Source organism: Carassius gibelio, chromosome A7, assembly GCF_023724105.1.
Source record: "Carassius gibelio isolate Cgi1373 ecotype wild population from Czech Republic chromosome A7, carGib1.2-hapl.c, whole genome shotgun sequence".
Classification (NCBI taxonomy): domain Eukaryota; kingdom Metazoa; phylum Chordata; class Actinopteri; order Cypriniformes; family Cyprinidae; genus Carassius; species Carassius gibelio.
The window spans coordinates 32,100,215-32,115,777 of record NC_068377.1 but is presented as its reverse complement, the minus strand read 5'-3'; the positions used below and the strand labels follow the sequence as shown (position 1 = coordinate 32,115,777).

Below are 15,563 nucleotides of genomic sequence, written 5' to 3'. Positions count from 1 at the left end.
TTTTTTTCAAGGTTTTAAAATATTTATTCGGTTTCATAAGCATTTACATAGAGAAATGAGAGTAACTTCCGTCATAACATCACTAGAATGGATCTCAAAGACAGAAAGACGAGCAACCACTGGAGTCCTCAGCGGTCCACTTCACCAAACACGATGTCCTGAGTCCCTGTAGATAAAGACAACAGGATGAGGCTCAGGGCAACATCAAATCACTAATAAAACACTAAAATTATTAGATTTCTTTAAGATATGCTTTCTCCTATGTCAGATCAATTTTCTGAGATTTTCACACAGTATTAACCCTGTAAAGCCTGACAAAATAAAATAAGCTATTCTACAAATCAAATTTTGTGAAAGGTAAGAGTTAACTGACCCTTTAGAAATAATCTATTAATAATAATAATCTGCATGTGTGTTTTTGCTGAGTATCATATTTGATACATCAGACTTTTATGACTCGTATGGTAAAATATCGAATATGGAGCTCAAAGGAAAAACACATGAGCAAACTAAGAAAAAATATGCAATGTGGTGCAATTGCTGATATTTATATGGACAAAAAATAAGTTGAAATTCTGAATGCTTGTAATGTAAATCAGTATAGCAGACTATTAATATAAAATGCACATAAATATCAACTGCTAGTTGTTTTATTTTATTTTTATATATGCTTAGAGTAAATGCTTGTGTTTTTGATCAAAGCTCTGTAATTTTTATTTTGCGTGTGTGTGTGTGCAAAAAAATGTAACTCAATTTAATATTTCTAAAAATGTATGTATACACAAGTCGCTTTTGTTCAGTAAGTGTTCATCTTGAAATATTAAAAACAGTTCTTATATTTACTCTTTACAAATCAGTAAATATTTCATATAATAAAGATATGTACCACAACCTGAAGGTGAACATTTTCAGAATTATACTAAAGACCTTCTTACTGGTCTGAACTATAAATCACAGAGCAGTGTATCAATTAGAGAGAGAGAGAAAAATAGTAGTTACCGATGATTGCCACCACGTCAGCGAGCATGTGTCCTTTAGACATTTGATCTAAACCAGCCTAAAAACAGACCACATCATTGAGCAACATCACAACACAAACAGGAAAAGGTCAAAGATAAAAGATAAAGCCTCCAGTATTTGCAGCTGTTCTACATACACTAGCGTTCAAAAGTTGTAGAATTTCTTTTTTTTTTTTTTTAAGAAATTGATACTTTTATTTTGCATTAAATTGATCAAGAATGACACTCATTATATATGTGACCCTGGAGCACAAAACCAGTCTTAAGTCGCTGGGGTATATTTGTAGCAGTAGCCAAAAACACATTGTACAGCTAAAAATTATAGATTTTTCTTTTATGTCACAAATCATTAGGATATTAAGTAAAGGTCATGTTCCATGAAGATATTTTTTAAATTTCCAACTGTCAATATATTAAAACTCAGTTTTTGATTAGTAATATGCATTGCTAAGAACTTCATTTGGAAAACTTCAAAGGAGATTTTCTCAGTATTCAGATTTTTTTTTTCACCCTCAGATTTCAAATATACAAATAGTTGCATCTCGGCTAAATATTTGTCCTACACTATCAAACCATACATCAATGGAAAGCGTATTTATTCTGTTTTAATATGATTTATAAATCTCAATTAAAAAAAACTGACCCTTATATATATATATATATATATATATATATATATATATATATATATATATATATATATATATATATATAAATGCTTTTTTTTTTTTGCATTTTGCTTTCATCTAAGAATCCTGAAACAAAAAATGTATCATGGTTTCCACAAAAATATTATGCAGCACAACTATTTTCAACATTATGAAGTATCATGAACATTTAAAATATTATTTTAATTATTTATATATGTATATATACTGTATATACACACGTATGTGTGTGTGTGTGTATATATATATATATATATATATATATATATATATATATATATATGAATGTGTATGTATGTGTGTGTATATATATATATATATATATATATATATATATATATGAATGTGTATGTATGTATGTATGTGTATATATATATATATATATACACATACACATACATATATACACACACATATATATATATATATATATATATATATATATATATACACACATACACATACATATATACGCACACATATATATATATATATATATATATATATATATATATATATATATATATATATATATATATATATATACACACACATCATTGTTTCAACTGTATTTCTTATCAAATAAATGTAGCCTTGCTGAGAGTAAGAATCTTACTTACTGACCTAAAACGTCTGATATAGCTGAACATCTTATATAGCTTATTTTATAGTTGGTGAATGAATACATTAACAATAATTAAATCACAATAGTAACGTGACTTAATTACCAAGTGAGCAAAGCCAGGTGCCTTGATCTTGCAGCGGTAAGGTCTGCTGGACCCGTCAGACACCAGGTACACACCAAACTCACCCTGCAGCACAACACAACACAACACAGCTGAGTTTGAAACAGGAATGGGAATATAATAACACTTATCCTGATTCCTCTGAAAAACAGTTCTTTCATAGTTCTATTAGTTTATTCTTTTAGCAGTTACATGCACATTTTTGGGGAAAAGAAATATATGCATTTTTCAGTCCAAAAGATGAGTTCAGTTCAGATTTCAGTAGAAGTTTAACAAAACAGTAGAAAGATACACCGGTTGCATTGTGTGGTTTAGATTCACTGAAAATAACCATAATATAATAGTCATTAACTCTGAAATCAGACATCGGTCATGCTGTAGATTCAGTTGTTGCAGCATTGCTGAATAAAAACAGCACCACAAAGACAACAACTTTAGAAACCCACATGTGCCAGTTCACCAAAAAACCTCCCCATGCTGGATGAGAAGATGACCAAAAACCACCAACGCAAAAACATTCTCTTGTGAACAGCACTCATGTGCATTACTCACCTTCGGTGCCTCTACAGCGGTGTACGTGGCTCCTGGAGGAACCTGGTAGCCCTCGGTGTACAGCTTAAAGTGATGAATGAGAGATTCCATTGACGTCTGAAAGAAAACAAAACAAGTCATGGGATGAGAGCGACATTAATAAACAGAGCAAACAAACATTAATACATAAGAAACCTTTATTCTTGAAGTGTGTATCTTCTATATAGAAACAATTCTTCATAGCTTCTCACATACAATTATAATTACGCCATTCGAAAACATTGTAGTACTTCAAAATGTGAGAGCATTTGAACCATGCAATACTGGCCCAACCGGTGGCGTGAGTTTGAGGCAACACTATGGTATTTGACCGACTAAAAGAATATGAGAGGAGTGTTTGACACCATGCACCATTAAATAAGCTCATCAAGCTTGTCAAAATCATTATTTGATTCTTAAAACTTAAAAACGTTTTTGAACATACGAAAACCCATCTTACCTTCATCTCAGATCTCTTGGGCGGGGCTATTTTTGCATCATCTACCTTGATCTCTCCAGCAGGCATTTTGTTGAGAGACTGAAGCATGATGCGCAGAGACTGTCTCATTTCCTCCACTCGGCACAGATATCTAAAAAAAGTTCACATTTGTCAATGATAACATTCGATATAAAAGATGCATGGCAATATTTGTGGTAAGACTTTACCATAAGGTCCCATTAGTTCATGCATTAACTAACAATGAGCAATACATTTCTTTCAATATGTATTAATCGCTGTTAACAAAAGTTAATAAAAATATAACCGTTTATTGGTATTTCATGTTAGCTCGGGTCCATTACCAAATGTGAACTGAATTCTGATTTTATTTAGTAAATGTAAATATTATTATTATTATTATCAATAACTTAATGGTTCTCAAGTCTTCAAAAACAAACTTTATCTTTAAGCACGGCACATCTCTCTACAATTTTACATGCGATACTATCAGCGCATGTGGTGAGAAAGCTTAGCAAAGTGTATGACCAATTTATAGCCTGTGGTCACATTTGGATTTCCTGTCATTCTGAGCTTCCTGAAGCTCTTAATTCAGTCTAAAACATGTAACACGTGTGGTCACCTGTCATAGCAGTCGCCATTACTTCCCACAGCAACGTCAAAGTCCACCTCGTCGTATTTGTCGTATGGTTGACTCTTCCTCAGATCCCATTTAATACCAGAACCTCTGAGCATTACTCCGCTGGAGGAAGATGATACACACATGATTGCCAGTCTGACACATCAACATACAGTTCTCTGGTCAATCTATTTTCATTACAGTGTTGCACGTGTGGGTGAATTCACTAGTTAAGCTACGATGATGAGTCTGATTACATCCAACCACACAAAGACTGCAAATGACTTCACTTCTGTTAGAAGTTCCCTTTGGGTTTGACTTTTAAATTACTTATAAAGATGTTTTTATCTCCATTGCTTACTGTCAGATAGATCATCTACTATAGCATCTTCTGGGTGAGAGAGCGTGAGATACTTGAGCTGCAGGTCTTACCAATCAGATTCATTTCTTTCATAATAATACAATGTTTTACCTGAACCCATAATTGAGCGCATCCTCTGCCCCAATGACACCGATACCAACAGTTCTGTTCTTCCAGATACGATTGTTGGTCAGCATCTGAAACAACATCACATTAATTTTAAAAAAATCAATTTATTCCATTCAAACTGAAAAAGCATGCATTTTGAAAAAGAAACATCCGTTCACATGATCACTAAACCGTGCTGAGCTGTCATTAAGCAGTCCTTTGCAACTGAAGCAAACGATCAACTATGGGTGGCAAGGCACTGTCAAAAGATCTCCAGGATAAAGCTGTGGACAGGCATAAGTTCAAAGGCTTTATCAATGCCTAGAAGCACAGTGAAGTCTGTTATTAAGAAGTGGAAGGTACTTGGTAAAACACAGACCCTCCCTAGATCAGGACATCGCTCCAAACTGATGAAAGAGCAGGAGGAAACCGGTCGGAGAGGCAACCAAGAGCTACAGCAACTCTGAAGCAGCTGCAGGAATTTATGACACACTGACAGTGGTCACAGTGGTCATCGTGTGCATGTGAAAACAACATCACAAATTCTCCACAACTGTGGCTTGTATGGGAGGGTTGCAAGAAAAAGCCACTCCACAAGAAAGGCCTCATGCAGTCAGACTGAGCTTTGAGAAAACACACCTTGAAGATTCTGCGGCAGACGAGACTAAAATTTTATTATTTGGCCTCAATATACCAAACAATATATCTGTCAGAAATCCAATACAGCTCACAATACAAATAACAGCATTCCTCCAGTAAAGCATGGAGGAGGAGAGATCCTGTTATGAGGGAGTTTCTCTGCAGCAGGGACTGAAGCACTTATCAGGATAGAAGAAAAAATGGATGGGGCAAAATACTGACAAATTCTTGAGCATAATCTGCTGCACTGAGCCAGAAAGTTGTCAAAGGGAAGAAGGTTTACGGAATGACAATGACCCAAAAGCACACAGCAAAATGGAGCACACAATGACTGAAGGAGAACAAGGTGAATGTCCTTGCGTGGTCTAGTCAAAGCCCAGACTTAAACCCCAGTGAAAATCTATGGAGTGACTTGAAGACTGCAGTCCACAAACACTCACCATCAGACTGAACTGAACTTGAGCAGTTCTGCCAAGTCTATATGTGCAAAGTAATGAATGTTGTAAGTTGCACTGAGTAAATACAGCTTGATAAAACAAAAACTTTGTCGGTCTTCATTTCAGGATGGAATGCAACACAATGGGATTATTGTCAAGGGGGTGATTCTTTTCTATACCCACTGTATACATAACATCAACTAGCACTATTCTTGACTGAAACCGGTTGCATTTCAATCTAAGTACCTCCTCAACTTCATCAATGCGAATAGAGAAGTTCTTGCACCATTCATAGATGTCATCCATGAGACCAAGAGGCAAATCCTGCAAAAAAAAAAAAAAGTTATGGTTATGAAATTAAGGATGAAATTAATATAAGTTATAGCATTTCAGCATAACCAGAAAAGTACTTTTCATTTAGAAAGGTTGGTTTTATTAAAGTGTACCTGATGAACTCCACCGGGTCTGACGTATGCAGCGTGCATCCTGGCTCCAGACACTCTCTCATAGAACTCAAACATCTGCAAGATATCAACCAATTCAATGGTAACAAGCTTCCAAAAAATATTCAATAGTAGGCCTGCAGCTTGGGAGGGGGAATAAAATAACTGTTATTATTAACATAAAAAAAAAAAAAATCATGATTGTGATTAAAAACGCTTTCAGCAGCTCTTTTGGAAGAATGTATTAACCATAAATGAAAAAAAGAAAAGAAAAAAAAAAGATTCCCGAGCCTTTATTTAGATTGTGAGGTAAAACAAAAGCTCAGACTAAGCATTCACTTATCTGTACAGTTATCTACATTGTTATGTGTTACATGTAGCATTTTCAGCAAACATTTATTGTCCAACAAAATGCACATTTAACTTCTGTTTGATAAGTGCAAAGTTGTCACCTTCTCTCTCTCCTCAAACATCCAGAAGAAGGGGGTCATGGCTCCGATGTCAAGGGCGTGGGTGGTGATGCCCATGATGTGGTTCAGGATACGGGTCATCTCTCCATACAGCACTGCAGAGGCCACATACAGTAATACATTTATGCAGATGATAAAGACAATTAGATACATTCAAAGTAAAATACTAATGCAATCTCAATTGTGTAACAGCAACATCTTTCAATGCAATTTTGGGGATTTTTTTAAAGTACATTTTAAGTACACTAATTTAAGAATGATGGGCGTCAACCAGATTGAATGCGTTTTAGTTTTTGTTCCTCACCTCTAATCCACTGTGCACGTGGTGGAGCCTGAATGTTAAGAAGCTTTTCTACGGCTAGAGAATATGCCTGCTCATTACACATCATGGACACATAGTCAAGCCTGTCGAAGTATGGAAGTGCCTGCAGGAACACAAACACACAAGACAACATCACAGCAAATAATGCTTCATCGCAGACAACAGCACCAAGCATATGGATTCATATAACAGCACAGTTTACAATGTATGTACAATTTATTGAAGTTATTTATACAGTAAGCATTTAAAAACAGTGTCATCCATCAGGGTCTGTGGTTTTTAAGTACCTGTAAATAAGTCTTGTACTCAATCAGTTTCTCAGTGCCGCGGTGCAGGAGGCCGATGTGAGGGTCACATTTCTTCACGGACTCCCCGCTGAGCTCCATCACCAGACGCAGCACCCCATGAGCCGCCGGGTGCTGAGGCCCGAAGTTGATGGTGAGGTTGGACACCTCCTTCTCCGCTGGTGGGTCCTTATCTGAAAAAGATGATGATGTTTTTGATATCGTAGTCAGGGCCGTCGCTAGTGTGATGAAAGGTGATGATTATAGGGGCCCAAGGCTGAGGGGGGCCCCCGGCGATCTCAACCGTCTGGCTGTGGCCAATTTCATGTCAAATTAATTTTGATAAATGAGTTGCACCTGACTATAAGTTGCAGGACCAGCCAAACTATGAAAAAAAGTGTGACATAGTCCGGAAAATACAGTATTATATGCATTTAAATGTTTTCATTTTAGCATATTTTCTAGCATAAGTGCACTGTGCTCACATTTATTTGTGCATTAAATTACAAATAAAAAATACATACAGTTTCATCTTGTGCCTTATGGTAATCTCGAATTGCAGAATAGATTTTAGTACATGCATTTGAGAGACGTTCTTGTGTGCTGCGTACATGCAGTTTGCAGTTTTAATTGCCTTTTTGGTAATTTCATGACTAAGTTGAGACAGAACGAGGTATGTAGCCTATGCTCAAAGTTTCTTGTGCATGTTGTTTATGATGAAGTGATATAGAGTGTGCGTCACATATCTGCATACTGTTGTAGAGTGTGCGCTGAGCACAGTGAAACGGCTGATGGGACAGGGAAGTGAGCTTTACTGACAAATAGTCTAACAATATCTCATCAGACCGCAGTTCACAGCTGTTCTACTGAAGCTCATTTGGCTGCTGTATCTTTTCTGCGCTCGTTTGACTCGTGCCTGACGCTGAGGTGAAGCTCAAGTGCATGCCTAAAAATTCTCCAGTTTGATGTGGTCATAGCCTAAAGAGATACGGCGGTTCCGCATCTAAATAAATGCATTTCTTGTCAAGAAAAAAAAAATGGACGAAAACTGCAAAGGAGAGGCCACGCTATCGTTAGTGGTGGCCACCCTCTTAATAAATTTGGCTGCTTTTAGTCTTACGCTGGAGTTGGTTCACCCTCCGCCTATGATCTCAGTTCATGCAATCTCACACATCTGTTATAAAAACCTAATAAATATATGCATAATAATTTCATAAAGTCTACAATTCGTGTGTTATAATGAGAGGAAACGTGAGCACGCAAATTTCAGCACTGCATCGCTCAACGCTGCAAACACTTGCACCTGCTAATCGTTTATATTTTATATTAGTTCATGTTGCTTTTGTCCAATAGACGAAATGACAATTTTGTGTTTTAGATATTTTTTGTATTTCTACAATCTCTCAATTATAAAACACTGCATTCTATCAGTAATATAACGCGGCAGTAACGTAGGCTTGTAACTATACTCTAATTACTATTTAGAAAATTATAACTTGTTAGATTACTCCGTTACTAAAAAAGTCATCAAATTACAGTAACGTGTTACTGCCCACAACTGGTGATACAGTGAGAAATATTGAAGGTGTCTGAATAAATTTCAGTTTGATTGTATATTTCATTTTTATAGTGAAGATTATGCAGTGCTGTTTTACATTTAATTATTCGGTTTCTGTACCTGGACACCGACAAACTTAAAGAAAAACGTAAACATTGTGTAAATAGCACAAATGAATAAATAGAACGAACAAACAAATGAACAATTTCAAACAAGGCCCACTGGTACAATCTACACTGGGAGACCGCAAACCCTAGCTACAGCCCTGATCGTGGTTGGTCAGAGTGTAAATATGGAAATCACTAGGCCAAAGGAAACCAACCGTTCCAAGGTGGAGGTGCCCATTTCTCAGTGATGACACTGGGATACATCACAGCTCCAGAGTACTGCTCTGCCCACTCCACATCTGGCTGCCACTGCTTCAGCCTGAACACAAGGCGAAAAAAACACAGCTGGGTGTGATTTGCATACAAAATACACACAGATATCCGCTCGAAGACATGTGAATTTGTCAGCATGTACTCTACACAGTGGCATCACTTAATATTTAAAAGAATGAATTGTCTAATGCAAAAAAAAATTTTTTTTTAAGAATTAATTTGAAAAGTCATTATTCGATTATTATTTGAACACATCAAACAAAACATGTTCGAGTGAAATGCTTGCTAGACAATGGCGCTTGTGCTGAATTTCTTGGTTTAATATTTTGTTATTTAATGCAATGACTTTTATGCAGTTCTTGTGTGGCTTCAGTACTTTTTTCTGGCTTACTTTATCTACAATGTGTGCGTTTGGTTAGAAATTTCAAAACAAACTGTGCATATGTGCAAGGAAGTATATTTGAAATCCATGATATATAAGTGAAAATGTAAATTGTGTCTTTACTGCTAATGTTTCGCGTCTCAACCAGCTTCAGGCTCTTTTTAGGCAGTTGATCAAAACATTGGTGGAGAGGGAAAAGATTAACAAATAACGTCGTGTAATACTTAGAATTTGAAAAGGATAGTTTAGTAATACTGCAAATTTCTATGCTTGTCAAAAAAAAATCGCTGGGAAAAAAAACACAGGTTATCTAATCCCAGAAACACTGCCAATAGTAAGCCACTAACTAACTACAGCCATGTCTTAACTAGACAGCATTAACGACTGTAAAGTGTGTACCTCTTCTGAAGCACAGAACAGGCTGGAGTGCTGACATTACTGATTAAAATGACTGAAGGACGTCCGAGCCTGGAGAGCGACCTCAGCATAGACGCCGCCATCTTCCCCTCTGTCTGTCACCCTGCTGCTGCTTCTGCGGAGAAGGCTTCACGGTGGATGGTTTTACTGCGCTCTGGCGCCACCTGCCTGCAGGAGGTTTAAACGCACGGCTCGGCGTATTATAACTACCCACAAACAGCCAGTAGGTGTCAGTCGACTCAGTCGTTATAGTTTATGGATAATTACAGCTTCAGTGTGGAAATAATTGTTTAAAAGTGAAATATTTAGTCATCAATGCACTCAATATCTTTCTGAAGAATCGTTGTTGTTTTTTACCTTTATGAGCGAATCGTTCTTTTGAGTCGGTTCCTTTCATTCATTCACGAATCGACATTACGACAGATACTGTGGTAAACATGGTATTGGCATGATACATGGTAAATTTTCATACATTTACTAATATGAATGTTAGCGATATTTGTAGTTGATTATGTATATTGCAGATTGTGTATAATGTTGTATGTAGTTATATATTTATTGCAGACAGCCTCACCAGTCAAAGGATTTTGGGTAATTAAAAAATATATATATTTAAGAAATGCATAGCTACTCTTATTTAACAAAGATGCATTGATTAAGTTACAGGAGAGATATTTATAAAATTACAACAGATTTTTATTATTTCAAATAAATGCTGTCATTTTGTACGGAGCGCCGCACATGACGTGGAGGAAAAAATAGTAGGCTATATTAATATTGTGTGCACCAATTCGTTCCCTCACTGTACTAAAACGTGCTGTTGCATTCCCTCGATTTACTATTTCACTCGATTTATAAATTGTGCGCACGATTTAGCAAATCGAGGAAACGCAACATTAAATCTAGGGAACGCAAGAGTAATCGTGCGCACGATTTATAAATTTTTTTTCTCGCATGGCATGTGCGGGTCTCCGTAATTTTGAACTCGAAGAATACTGAAAAATGTATCCTAGTTTTCACAAAAACACAGCACAGCTGATTTAACTTTGATAATAATAATAATAAATGTTCTTTGAGCAAAAAAGATTGCTGCATATTCAACTTTAACATGAAATGAATTAATTACATTTTTAAATGTGTTTAAAAGAAAAACATTTGTTTTAAATTGTTATCATTTCATAATATGGTTTTTGCTATGTTTATTGTGTATGTGTAATGGACAGGTCCTAACTTTAAAAACAGTGTTAATATTGGGCATATTTTACTTGTACGAGTTTATTTAAACAATATTCTCAATTTTCTTTCCCTATTTTACTGTCGCTGACACCAATTTTTATTTAAACTAATTAAGATATTTACCCTAAATCAAGAATGAACAGTAATTATATTATATTACATATATATATATATATATATATATATATATATATATATATATATATATATATATATATATATATATAAACCACACATTCAATGCTTCAGTGATTTCTTAGAAAAACAGTGCTTTTATTTCTGATATACTGTGAAAAAATAATTACATAACATTTTTAAAAAATATTGGAAAAAATCAAAGGGAAATAAAAAAAAATCAATAATTTTTGTTGTACATCTGTCAAACATTTTTCAGCTACCAAGAACAGTACAGTAAGGTCAACGTTTATTTTCTAAGACACAGTTATACAGTTTACACTCCTACCAGCAGAAGAAAAGTTTTGGAGCAGGAACGTGAGAGAAGTAAATGAACGGATTACATAAAGATTTTCATATTCTCACACTTGCACTCAATCACACACACAAAAACACACATACCTACACGCACTCCTCTGGTCTTTAGCCAGTTTATAAAGTGAGGGAATATAAAAGTCATGTTTTCCTAAGGCCACTCTATATTTTGTTCACTCCTTCATATATTCCTTCTTCTGGTCTTCATGGAGCTTCAAGTTCTTAGATGGGATGGGGAATGCAAATACTGTCCAGTGGGTCACACGTCCCACACGATTTTCCCCAGTCCATCAATTCAAAGGATGAGTGACTGACAGCTCAAGCAGGTCGTCAAGATGTTTCCAGGTCCTCATCATCCTCTCTGTGCTGTACAGAGTCCGAAAGTACCATCGCTATAGTGTTTGTCAACCTTCTTCACGCAATTGAAAACATAGCAATACTGCATTTAAAGAGTGCATCACATTGGATGATGTAAAATAATACTTGAATGTGGAATTAGACATGGGTAAGTATTTACAAGGCTCGCTCGAAAAGTGGACGATGTCTTCATCCTCATGTTTCTTCTTTGATAATGGCATCCTTCAAAACCCGTTGAAGACTGTTCATAGCCAAAGTACATCTCTGGCCCCTGTAAGGTAGTTTTTCTTAATTGGCGAACAATACTTCAAGTTAGTCGTTTGTGTTTGGCACAAATGTCAGGCGTGTGTCTGTGTGAATAAGTGAGTGAAAGACTCTCCGATCTCAAACTTCACACGAAAGTCCAACTAGCGCGAGGCGTTAAAAACCACTCCAGATCTTTGACCTTAAATTAGTTCCAATCTGATCTTTGTAATCTTTAAGACGAATGCGATAGCAGCCTGATCTTAGATCAGTAAGGGTGAGTTTGGAGACCTAAGGCTGGATCAGTTTAAGACCTTCTCTGCTGTTCCCAACCATCAAAATAAAATGAAACAAAAAGACTCTAGGTCACTCACGACCCAATACATTTGCAAACAACGATAACAAACAAATCTGCATATTTTCTTGTTCGTTGAGGTGAATATCACCCAAATAAAGACTGATATCTATAACGTTGAACCTTTGGTCCAGAATCACTTACAGAAATATGACAAAAAAGGAAGGTAATATTCAAAACATAGAGAAAGAACGCTCTAGCCTAGTGTGCAAATGAGAGATTACATATTGATTATGAGGGTAATCTAAGCTAGAATACTAGAATGCAGTGCAAACAATGACCCCACTACAAAAGCACCATGGAAAAGAGTGGGGCATTCCTGTATATGAATATGTATATAGACTTTATAATATATATATATATATATATATATATATATATATATATATTCCATGGTTCTGAACTATTTGTAGGAAAGTGAACTGAATGGCTGTCGCTGACCATGTCTGAAAACGGTTTAATGGCTTCCTCAACTTGTCTCTGTCATAATGTTGAAATTTCAAGGGTAATATGTATTATTGCAAATGCTAAAAAGTGCTTTTTTAAATCGAGTTGGACCTTTCTGCGCAAATACAGAAGGCTAGTAAAATGTTTAACAAGGTTGTACGAGTAATCTTAAATGTGCTCTTCATTTCTTTTGTCGAATGCAGACCTTCATTTGAGAATGAATGAAAAAATAAAGATATTTGGAGATTTTGTGACATTGGTAACCATGTACAGTGGGATCTAAAAGTCTTGTTTTCTTACATTCTAATATTCAATCATTCTGAATTACTGGATAAAGATTAAGATTAAGAAAAAAAAACATAATGAACATGTATATTCATTATAAAAATGGGCAAGGAGTTTATTTATTTGTAATTTTTCCATGTCTATAAATCACTCATAAAATTAGGCTACCTTATGTACAGCATCCATGTTTTAAAGCAGTAAGAACCATGGTTCTTCAAAAAAAACAAATGTTTCCCCAATTTCTAGTAGTTTTAATCATATTTAATGTTAGTTTGGTCTTATTTTAAATAATCTGAAGTCTTCTTGAAACCACTTTGGAAGTTTGCTGAGGCACCCTGGTTGAGAACCATTGCTGTAATGGATTTAAATACGGTAAACAGATTATTACTATATTTATATCCGTCATTCAGAATTCTGCAGCTTGTCCGAAACATCTCCAGATTTTTCTAAAGATGATCCACGCAATCCAGCATGATTTGAGGAAGTTTCAAACAGCATCTTGGGCTTTAGTGCAAGCGAGAAAATCATTTGTAAAAAGTTGTTTGCATGATCAAAATGTAATTTTGATTAGTGACCTAAAAAAAATGTGTAGAACCTTAAATATTTTTTGCTTAATTTCCTGGTTTACATTTTTTTTCATCCTGAAATTTTCAGTTTTTCAGTTTCAATTTTAAATAAAACAATAATATATATATTTTTTTTACTTTTAGACTCCACTGTGTATTGTGCAATTTGTCATTAAAAGCCCTTTAAACTATGCAAAGCTTAAGGAGAGAAGTTGAAGAAGCCTTTGAAGATAATTCATATATGTACTGCATCTCTGTCAGAGACCGCTGTTAAACCGACTATAAGCCTATAAGAGGCACCCTTCATTTTCAGGAACTACCTTTGTGATCGTGCTTATTAAAAGCATTCAGGATTTAGTGAATGGTATAAAGATCTTAGATCTTTTCTAGACACCAGTCTTTCTTGATTGTGACTTTCGCTTTCAGCTCCTGGAGCTGAGAAATATACACTTAGATGCTCCTGCCCTGCATCCCGTTCTCATTTCTCGGCCTCCGTTAACTCTGAGCTTCCTTTTGTTTGTTCACCCTCCGCCTTCATCTCAGATTTATTCATTATTCCCGTCCTGTGTATCTGTGTGAGTGTGTGTACTTAAATGGCCGATATCGGCATAACATGAGCGTAACTTGTTACGTACACGTGTCGCTTCTCGTTTACACATGTGTTTGCATCCTCTGTGTGTGTCGGTGGGAGTAATCGGAATGCTGGGAAGTGTAGGAGAACCGTGTGGAACTGCCGTATTTCCCAAGTCCATTCTCTGGGGTTCCGGTTCCGCCTCCTGCGCCGACGCTCGGCCCGACTCCATACATCTCATACGCCGGCCCGCCTTCTAACGGGGCGAGGCTAGGCGGACCAAAACCCAACCGATATGTCGGATAGTGAGGGTAGCCATAATTTTCATATCCGAGCTGAGCGGTGGAGTCCAAGAGGCTGCAATCAGTGAAGTCGCTAGTCTGTGGGCCAGAACTGGGTGGAGGCTGCTGGGACTGTCCGGCGCGGGTGAACGTGTTGAATTGGGCGTAGCTGTTGTGTGAGAGTCTAGAGGGAGGGCGAGGGTCGTAGCAGCCCGCTCGGGACCCCGGAGCCAAGCTGCTCGGTGTACCCGGGCCTGCGGTTGCTCCGGGAGCTCCTGAGCTACTGCTCACAATGGCTGCGGCGCCCCCTGGCTGGCCGGAGGTGCGATAGTCCGAGTAGTGCATGGATCGGGACGCGGGACGTCCCTCATCATGAGTGGAAGCTCGCACGTTGTAGTAGCCATTTGTTGGGTCCTGGAAAAGACAACAGGCATCTTCAATGGGGCTCTTATATGTGAACACTCGATTTCAAGTACTTTTGTTCAACATGGGTACACAGGTAAAATCATGCATTGTGATAATTCTGTTGGTGTTTTATGATGAATCCTGCATACCAGAGGTGGAATTTTATTAATTACAATAATCAAAATTACTGTAAGGAGTTTTACATTGTTACAGTTTATTTTAAATAAATGCTGTTCTTTTGGTTTCCACACAAATCTTAAGCATCACAACTGTTTAAAAAAAATTATAATGAGAAATGTTACTTGAGCACCAAATCAGCATATTAGAATGATTTCTGAAGGATCATGGGACACTGAAGACAGGAAGTGTAATAATGTAGACTTTTAAAAACAATATATCATTCTAAAAGTATGCCCAAAAACACAGCACATCAGTGTCACATTTTTCA

The 15,563-nt window shown here is 36.4% G+C and overlaps 2 protein-coding genes across 3 annotated transcripts in view; both read right to left on the bottom strand.

Moving 5' to 3' along the window:
* On the bottom strand, positions 1-10,054 carry LOC128017261 (NADH dehydrogenase [ubiquinone] iron-sulfur protein 2, mitochondrial-like). Its single transcript, XM_052602559.1, has 14 exons — positions 9,863-10,054; positions 9,024-9,127; positions 7,147-7,337; positions 6,842-6,962; positions 6,520-6,632; positions 6,071-6,145; positions 5,871-5,948; positions 4,552-4,637; positions 4,083-4,202; positions 3,464-3,593; positions 2,986-3,081; positions 2,416-2,499; positions 1,000-1,057; positions 1-166 (listed from the first exon to the last, which is right to left on the bottom strand). The coding sequence occupies exons 1-14, from the start codon at positions 9,961-9,963 to the stop codon at positions 129-131; spliced, it is 1,395 nt and encodes a 464-aa protein (XP_052458519.1). The 5' UTR covers positions 9,964-10,054; the 3' UTR covers positions 1-128.
* A 1,311-nt stretch (positions 10,055-11,365) lies between these two features.
* LOC128017260 (kin of IRRE-like protein 1) overlaps positions 11,366-15,563 on the bottom strand; it is a 29,998-nt gene continuing 25,800 nt past the window's right edge. For both annotated transcript variants that reach the window (XM_052602556.1, XM_052602558.1), the window contains exon 15: positions 11,366-15,124. In XM_052602556.1, the coding sequence (XP_052458516.1) occupies positions 14,510-15,124 (615 nt within the window). In that variant the 3' untranslated portion in view covers positions 11,366-14,509. The remainder of the gene's footprint in view (positions 15,125-15,563) is intronic.